Here is a 9,441-nt window from a genome sequence, read left to right on the forward strand (position 1 = left end):
ACCTTGTAGAGAGTTCAGCTACAAACAAATCACCCTGTAGAGAGTTCAGCTAGAAACAAGTCACCCTGTAGAGAGATCAGCTAGAAACAAGCCACCCGTAGAGAGTTCAGCTAGAAGAAGTTACATTGTAGAGAGTTCAGCTACAAAGAAACTACCATGTAGAGAGTTCAGCTGCAAACAAATCGCCCTGTAGAAAGATCAGCTAGAAGAAGTTACCTTGTAGAGAGTTCAGCTACAAACAAATCACCCTGTAGAGAGTTCAGCTACAAACAAGTCACCCTGTAGAGAGTTCAGCTAGAAGAAATTACATTGTAGAGAGTTCAGCTACGAAGAAACTACCATGTAGAGAGTTCAGCTACAAACAAATTGCCCTGTAGAGAATTCAGCTACAAACAAATCACCCTGTAGAAAGATCAGCTAGAAGAAGTTACCTTGTAGAGAGTTCAGCTACAAACAAATCACTTTGTAGAGAGTTCAGCTAGAAACAAGTCACCCTGTAGAGAGATCAGCTAGAAACAAGCCATCAGTAGAGAGTTCAGCTAGAAGAAGTTACATTGTAGAGAGTTCAGCAGTTCAGCTGCAAACAAATCGCCCTGTAGAGAATTCAGCTACAAACAAATCACCCTGTAGAAAGATCAGCTAGAAGAAGTTACCTTGTAGAGAGTTCAGCTACAAACAAATCACCCTGTAGAGAGTTCAGCTACAAACAAGTCATCTGGTAGAGAGATCAACTAGAAGGATCACCTTGCAGAGAGGTCAGCTACAAAGAAACCACCCTGCTTCATCTTTTCTTCTTCCTGTAGTAAAGAAAAAAATGATAGGTTAAAAAGCCCTAAAGCCGTCCATAGGCCGGCTTTGGGGTATACAAATACAAAAAGAAATGAAATCTAATCCAAAACAGCCAAGCTGTAAAAAAAGAGTGCGGCCCTGAGAAAGGCTATGGTGGTCTTAGTGGCACCAAATTCACCTGAATTGTTGTTATTAAAATTTTTACCATTAACTTACACCATCACAGCCATTTCTTGGCCGCCACCTTGGATTTCACATCTTTTTTCACCATAGCCTTTCTCAGGGCCGCACTCTTTTTTTACAGCTTGGCTGTTTTGGATTAGATATAATTTTCATCTAAACATGTAGCTTATAATTTCAATTACTGAATAAGTGAAGTGGCCACAAGTACACAAAAATATTGAAATTTTCAACTAGAGTAGAGACCATAGCAGATCGATAAAAAGTTGATTTCTAGAACTCTGTGTTCATTGCATAAAGTTTCAAGGAAGCGACACTCATACCATGTTTGAATTGCCAGTGTGGGACTCATTCCAACTAGTTCCTATCTTTAGACTAATATCATACACAGGGGTGTAGCCAGGATTGTTTGAAGGGGGTTTGGATTTAAAGTGGAATGTCTTAAGGGGAAGGCCTGAGTGCTTCCCCTAGACCATATTTGAACGAAAATGATGCATACACAAAATGTGCCCTTAGGCAGTAACATTAAAAGGTGCTGTTTATGCATCTAACTAGCTAAAACCTATACACTGCTGTTTATGCAGCTTATAGAAACTATAAACCTATTGTAAAACTAACTAATCTTCACTTCCAGATAGCACACTGACAGCCAACTTCAATTTCTCTAGTACACGGAAGCCCTCCACACTCGAGTCCCTTAGTTGGCAATACTTCTTTCCAGCTATATACATTATTCTCGGCCAGTCCTCCTGTTTATGGTAAATAACTTCAGACTTCGCTTGTACTATATGTTCGAGACATCACGTGCCCACAACATGTAACAAATAAACAAACCATTCATCACAAGGGCGGATTTGGGGGGTGCTTGGGGTGCTGAAGCACCCCACTCCAAAATTTTACAATGAGCAAGCCAGGAAGCTTCTAGAAGCTGTAGTACAGATGCAGTTGCATTTTATGCACATGTATGGGCAATGAAAAGATGGAAAGAGCAAGGGGAATAGTTAATCTTATCCAAGAATTACTAAGAGGTGTTCAAAATTATACTTTTGGTGTAAGTCTTACCTTATAAGCTGCTAAAATCGAAATACTCTAATAGAACAGTCAACTACTCTAATAGAACATCCATCATTAAAACTATAATTTTCAAGAAGTTACCAGAGTGCAAGCTGAATGAAATTAAACCTATTCTTCTAGACCTGTGTACTGCTACCCTCACCACTGTACCAAACATCCTGCTATACACCTATCACTTTAGAAAGCTTTATACCTTTAATGTACTAAATTATATAAAACGTTATTAATTGAAAATCTATTCTGAAAACAGCTTTTTCTGTTAAATAGTTTAAGTTTTTAGGCTCTGCTACAAACTTGATTCTTAGGTTGAAATGCTTCTCTTGCAAGTAAAACAATAGTCACTCTTATTATAATGGTGAATTTCTTAGCATTTATAAATTTCATAAGGCCGCAAAATCTGAGAGCTGTTTGCTTTTGTTTCCCTTACTTGATCAAATCCCATTCTAAATCTAGCAGCTTCTGGAGTTTGCAATATCGAATTCCTTGAAACTCAACTTTAAATGATACTGCAGCATTTACGTTTTCATGATTATGTGTGCTAAAAAGGGGCTAGTTGTGGCCAAAAACTAGTTGTATTTGTAGAGTAGTTATAAAACAATTATGGTGATGGATGAATCCATCATCTTATAAGATGGATTGAAATAGCAACCTGCACCACAGAACAGTGGTTATATATATATGAAATATATCAAATCCTGTGTTCATATATTCTCCTTGACCTTACATTCAATTAACTATACACTCTTTATTCTCTTTGACAAACCACTATTATATATTTTCTTAAAATTCAATAATAAGAAACAGTGTATAGTTAGGTTTTTACTTCCAACTGAACTCATTCATCTTGTACCCACATTTGGTTAAAACATAGATAGTATATTCTATGGTACGTTGAATAACTATCTATGGTTAAAAATAGCTTCTAAATTCAATCTTATGATAGCCATTTTCCAAAAATTTCCAGGGGAGTATGCCACCAGAGCCCCCTAGCTGGAGAATTCTATACATGCTGAGTACATATGCACTCCACACACTGGTGAGTCTACTTACCCTCTCCACTCACACTTACCCTCTCTACTGTTTGGACAGCTAGTGTAGCTTGAGCCATGAGACTGTAAATTATGCTATACTTCAGAACACTAGATTGATCATGTGTAGCTGATACCCATATGTTTCCACTACTAGTTCTATAAGATTGAATTTGGCTACTGGCTGTGCTCTTTAGTTATATTGACAAACTGTAGGATCACATTAAAGAGTGACATCATTTTTCATTCAAAATTACTACCAAATTCAATCTCAGTAGGCCAAATTTGCAAAATTTTTCTGTGGGGGTATTCCCCCAGACCCCCCCTAGATAGAGCATGCTCCACATCCTGAGTGTGCTTCGCACACTAGTTGTATCAACTTTCTTGCAACATATATAAGTGACCGTGTTAGCACCCCCCCTTTCTGAAATCCTAGATCTGCCCCTGCATTGGGTAAATATACATCAACAATTCATAGTTTGTGCTAACCTGACACATATATAACACGACTACTCAAGTTTAGCAGCTGCTTCCTTGTAATATGTTTCAACCAATCATTGAACAGTCCTTCGCCATTTCACCTGCACCATTTCAGCCATGCATCACGTGTGCAATTGATCGCGTGATGCAATAGATCTGATTTGCAATGGTTCAGCATTAATGTGATGTGACCCTCAAGAGTAGTACAGAGGAGCGCCAGTGGGCCAGAGAGCTCCTGGGCTGTAAGATTTGGTGTGATTTTTAATTTTAAAAAATTCTGCCTCTGAAGGGGGGTTCATCTGAACCCCCCCTGCCTACGCCCTTGATACAGTATGGATGTAGAGATCATGAAGGTTTTGTACTTTCTCGCTAACATTTTGACATCACCCAAAAGCAGCATTGCTATAGCCCAAACAATAAACATGCTGTCAAAGTAACCAGAATGTGTTCAAAGACTTTCGGTGGACAGTTTTCTACTGACTATACAACACTTTACATGGTTATGAGTGATTGGATCTGATCCCCATGAGGTATGGTTGTGCAGTGTGGGAAGTTCCTGGGACAGAAATCATGCAATTTTCAAATATCATACAGGATCATGGAGATTTGGATTTTTCTGCCCAAAGATTCACCCAAAAACCAGCTTTACAATACCATCCTGGCACCTTGGCAGTATTGGTTGGGTATAACCAAGCCCAAAAGTGCCTTCAGTATGATCCTAAAGGCTTCCAAAAATTGCTACAAAATTAAAAAAAATTATTCAATGGAATTTTCTACTGACTAACTGCCTGCCTGCCTGATACCTTCAGGCAAGCGTAACTCAATAACAGCTAAAGCTATGGACTTGATTTTTTTCACTGTTTGATGTCGCTTTGTCCCTATACATGCCTTTTGGCATACCGCAGCACATACAATGCATGCATCATGGACTTACCTTTGTCCTCCTTTGTGTCCCATTTCTTTTTGCTGACATACCAAGGTGTGAATTCACAGTAGCGTGATGCATGGTTTCCCTACAGTATGTTTTAAAACAAATGTCCATATTTTCCATGGTTACTAGACTGATAGCAGAGGCGATTCTAATGCTGTTCTTCATTTGTAATGCTGTGTAACAGGCTAAAAATAGCTGAAAGTGAAGCGTAATGGCCACTGCACTTTTGTGGCAGTAATTGATAGTTGGGTGGCCTGCAAATCATTGTATTTTCATGGTGACTGGATTGTTGCTGTAATGGGCTGAACATAGCTGAAAGCAAAGTGTAATGGCCACTGCACTTTCGAAGCAGTATTTGATAGCTGGGGCTCGCATTCACATGAAAATATTAATTCTGGCACCATCCTTTCTTTTGATGCGGCATGCATGGGTTCACCAGCCATAATAATGTCACAAAACAGTAACAAACAAAAATTAGGAATTTTAAGTTCAATTAGGGATCATAGCAGGGAAACAAGGGAGGTCGCCTACACCTGCAGATATACTAGTGAATATTTAATTCCTAATTCAGTCTTGGTCTTGGGTATAGACTGAATTAGGGATTAATTGTTCACTAGTATATCTGCAGGTGTAGGCAACCTCTCTTGTTTCCCTGCTTTTTCTCTATGATCCCTAATCGAACTTAAAATTCCTATTTTTCTTTAAAACTTGTATGTATGTACACCTTCAACTTGTGCTTGGTGATAAATTTTTAGTGCCATTTTGTCCACCTGTTTTCCTTACTAAGCAACTACATTTCATTATACTGGCTGTGTTATATTTTGTCTTCATATCTCCTTGCTAAAATCACCTGTAGTTTAAATTTTGATAGAACATGTGATATGTCGAAATTGACACTCTTATTCAATAATCAATGTACCTTGAGTACTTTTCAAGAGACAGTAGTATTAATATTGAGACAACAATACCCCCAGCACCATTTTATCGCTACATGTAGCACTACGACAAAATAATTATATCGATAGTGACATAAGCAGTTTACTATGTAATTGCTTGTACTTTTGAGTAAGGTCCATTGTTGTACATTACATAATTCAATATAACAAATTGTACAAGACATGATGTGTCACACATTGTACTGGTAGTGTATACATATTATCCTTATTGAGGTACAACACATTGACACAATGAAAAGTTAGTATATAGTCACTGAATGATACAATCACGAGGACGTATCTTTGTCTCCATTGAGAGGGGGTAATAGGTCTTGGAGTTGAGGTGTATATATGGTGGTTGGTAATTTGGATTGATATGCCAGCAGTTATTGTACCACCATCCACCATTACCAGTTGCACAGTTAGCACTATTTTTATCATTATCATTATCAAATGTGCTGAATCTCTGCCCATTCAGAGGGTGGGTCACAAAAGGATCAGTAGTGGTGCCAGTAAATCCTCCAATGGTTAGAGGATATTCTTTACTCTCTGGTCCTATACTGAAAGTGTTGTAGTGGAGATGGGACCAGGTTATGTTGTCAAATTGAAAGTCAATCCTCAACTCCCACTGACCTGTCTGTGTAAAACAGTGCAATGCCTTAAGACCATACCAGAATTTGCTGCTTTTAAGATCTCCAAATCCTCCTTCATACTCTTTCCATTTCTTGCTTGCAAAAATGTTCACTCCATCTTTAACATTTCTCTGTATGACCATCCATCCTCCATCACTGGTGTCCATGTCACAGTAGACATCAATAGTGGCAGTGAAAGGTGATCCACAACTACAATTTGATATTATCTGGTAGACACCAGAAGGAGCTTTACTATGTGGCAGGTCAGCAAGATGACAACAACTTCTAATGGTTATCATATCTGGACTACATTTGGTCTTGAACTGATTACACTGCTGGAGGAGGTTATCACATTGTTGATCAGCATTAGTAGCCAGTAGTGAGCTGACTAGTATGAGCAGTATGACTAGTTGACTCTTCATATCTACTATACTGTATAGTTGATCGGCTAGTTAATGTGAACTAGCAGTAGTTGATGTTATTTATACTAACAATATTGCTGATGTCAGCTAGGCTAATGATAGTAACATACCTCACTACTGGAGACCCTAGCAATGAGAAATTTTGAATGGCTATAATCATACAGTACGATAGTAGTGTATAGCAGGGACCACAAAGGAGTAGGTGTGGCCCACAAAACAACATCCAAAAACCAGCCTCATTTTGATGATGAGGAGGCAGTATTGGTAAGGTAAAACTAAGCCCAAGCAAGCTTTCAAATCGACCTGAAACGCTTTCAACAACAGAATTTTCTACTGACTGCCTGATGCCTTCCAAGCATAACTCGATAACGGCTAAGGCTACGGGCTCAATTTTTTCACTGTTCGATGTTGCTTCTTCCCTAGAGGTGCCTTTTGGCATACCACAGTACATACAATGCATTCTTCATGGACTTACCAATGTTTTCCTTTGTGTCCCATCCATCTTTGCTGACAGCGAAAAGTGTCAATTTGGTGGTAGCATGTGATGGCTTCCCTTTGTAATGTAAATCATCTGTATTTTTCATAGTGGCTATTTTGATTGCAGAGATGCTTTTCGAACAGTTCTTGATTCGTACTGCTGTGTAACGGGTTGAACATAGCTGACAACGGATACTTCACTTTTCAGACAATAAGTGATATAACTGGGGAGCATGGCACCATTTCTTTCTTTCGGTATGCGTGGATTGCAGAGGTGCTTTTCAAACAGTTCTTGATTCAAAATATTGTGTAATGTGTTGAACATAGCTAGCTGACGACGAAGTGTAATGGATACTTTAATTTTCAGATGATATAGCTTGGGCGCGCACTGCCATTTCAGATGTGGTGTGCATGGGTTCACCAGTCACAATAACTAATGTGATAGTGGCATGACCATTGACCCCAGTCAAGAGACTTACGTGTTAAATAATAAACAATTAGTGTATTAGGTCAGATGACAATTAGACTATAAAAGGCATGAATTGTAATATATTGTGAGTCTCCTAAATTTGCCAATGAAAGTGGTAGCTGATGTTACTTGTTCCTGCTAAAGGGGGTTAGCTTGAGTAGAACTGCTTTCTGGTGCACCTGGATTGGTACAGCGGAGGTACTACAGAGATCTACCAGGAAGACACTACCCCTAGACTCCAAGAAGAGACTAGAAGAGGTCAGACTGTGAGAACTGAGAAATTATAGACCGTTAGTTAGAAGAAAGTTATGCATAGACTGCATAGACTGCTGGGAGGTTTTCTAAGATATGTTACGATGTGGCCATCGAAGCTCCTCTACAACCATTTAGCTACTGGGAAAAGTATTGAGCCAAGGTCTGCAAACTGACAGGATGAGGCTAGGGCTGATATTTATGCTAGGGGATTCTGGGGGCAGCGACAAAGTTCCTATTTTTGATGTGAGGGTATTTCACCCTAACACACGGAGTTATAGGCCCCCTCTGAAAAAAATGCGTGCGCCATTAATTTATTTACGATTAGAGTGATAAAATCACCAACAGTTATACATAGCATATCACATTAGGACCTTTTCTACTGGTCAAACTTCATACCTTTGCCTTTAAAAGTATTACAAATGGCATTATGACATTAAAGCGTGTTAAGTGCCTCTAAAAATAGTTATTGTTTCAGTGCTGTTTTGCTTCAAAACTTTCTGCTAAGGCCTGGATCAACTATGAAACAATGTTTTGGAGTGATTTTTATGATTCACTATAGATCTATGTAGCTATAGGCCACTGAGCTACAAGACTGAGTTAACAACCCTATAGATATAACACATTCGAACACATTAAATTTACCTGTATAAATAAGTATTATTTTAAAAACAATCTATGCATATCTATATTACATGTGAGGCATATGAGCATGCGTATCACTTAGCTTCTACTGTGGTAGGTATACTAATTGCCGAGTTTGATCAGCAAATGTAAGCTGAATAACCACTTTTTTATTGATCTTACATACATAGTCAAAGTTGATCTGACACAAAATGCATGCTTAAAGCACATACGGCATGCCGGTGCCAGAAATAATCATTTAGTAGTGAGTGGGTCATATGTCCTAAGTTTTCTGGATATAATAGAGAAAAGAAACACACACACAAGCTACAAAACTAAACAAACAAAAAAAACCCCCTTAATTCCAGATCAGTTATTTTGCAAAAGGTGGTGCAGTGTTTGCTTTTTAGTTTATAGGAATTCAATTAGACAGCATTGTGAATGGGAGAGCAGTGCCAGACTATGTGCGCTGGAAATGTGTGCAAAGTATTAGAACTAGTTTCTCCTACTAAACTTGCTTGTGCGCAATCAAGTGAGATGAAATTGTTAGCAAATTGCTGGGACACTGAGTAGTTGCAAGGTACTGTTTTCTCCATGATGATGGGTTATGTGCATAAGATACCTAGCCTGTTCGATTTTCAATAATTGTATGGAGCTTTTACTGTGGCTTCTGCTGATGGTTGGATGTTCAATCGAACACTGCAGCTACCAAATAATTGGTCAAAACCTGATCTTGCTGGAAAATGGCTTCTGTTATTTCTGGTTCTGTTGCACAACCACCATTTTCTGCCCACAATAACAAACCATAGATAATGAGGTATGGTTAACAGAATAAGGTATGGTAGTAGGGTTTCCCTAAAGTAAAGCACACCGCAAAAAATGTTGTGTCTAAAAGCCATCTACATAGAAAAATCATGCACAATAAAAATCACCTTCACAGAATAGTCTTACTTCAAATACAGTAAGAAAAAAATTACAGGCATCCAGATATAGAGTTTCCAAAAATTGTCAAAACTTGCATTTTGTTCTACCTGCCTGTCTCACTGCCTGATCACAGTGCAAGGCTAGAGGCCAAATGAAGCAGTGCACAGCCACCATTTTACTCCACAACAACAAACTCATGGGTGGCTTTTGTGGTTCCGACAACT

The 9,441-nt window shown here is 38.6% G+C and overlaps 1 protein-coding gene across 1 annotated transcript; it reads right to left on the reverse strand.

Moving 5' to 3' along the window:
• Positions 1-5,688: 5,688 nt before the first annotated feature.
• Positions 5,689-6,471, reverse strand: LOC136267647 (fibrinogen-like protein A). Its single transcript, XM_066062797.1, has one exon. The coding sequence runs from the start codon at positions 6,469-6,471 to the stop codon at positions 5,689-5,691; it is 783 nt and encodes a 260-aa protein (XP_065918869.1).
• Positions 6,472-9,441: the final 2,970 nt, after the last annotated feature.

The sequence above is a fragment of the Dysidea avara genome, chromosome 9, assembly GCF_963678975.1.
Source record: "Dysidea avara chromosome 9, odDysAvar1.4, whole genome shotgun sequence".
Lineage (NCBI taxonomy): Eukaryota > Metazoa > Porifera > Demospongiae > Dictyoceratida > Dysideidae > Dysidea > Dysidea avara.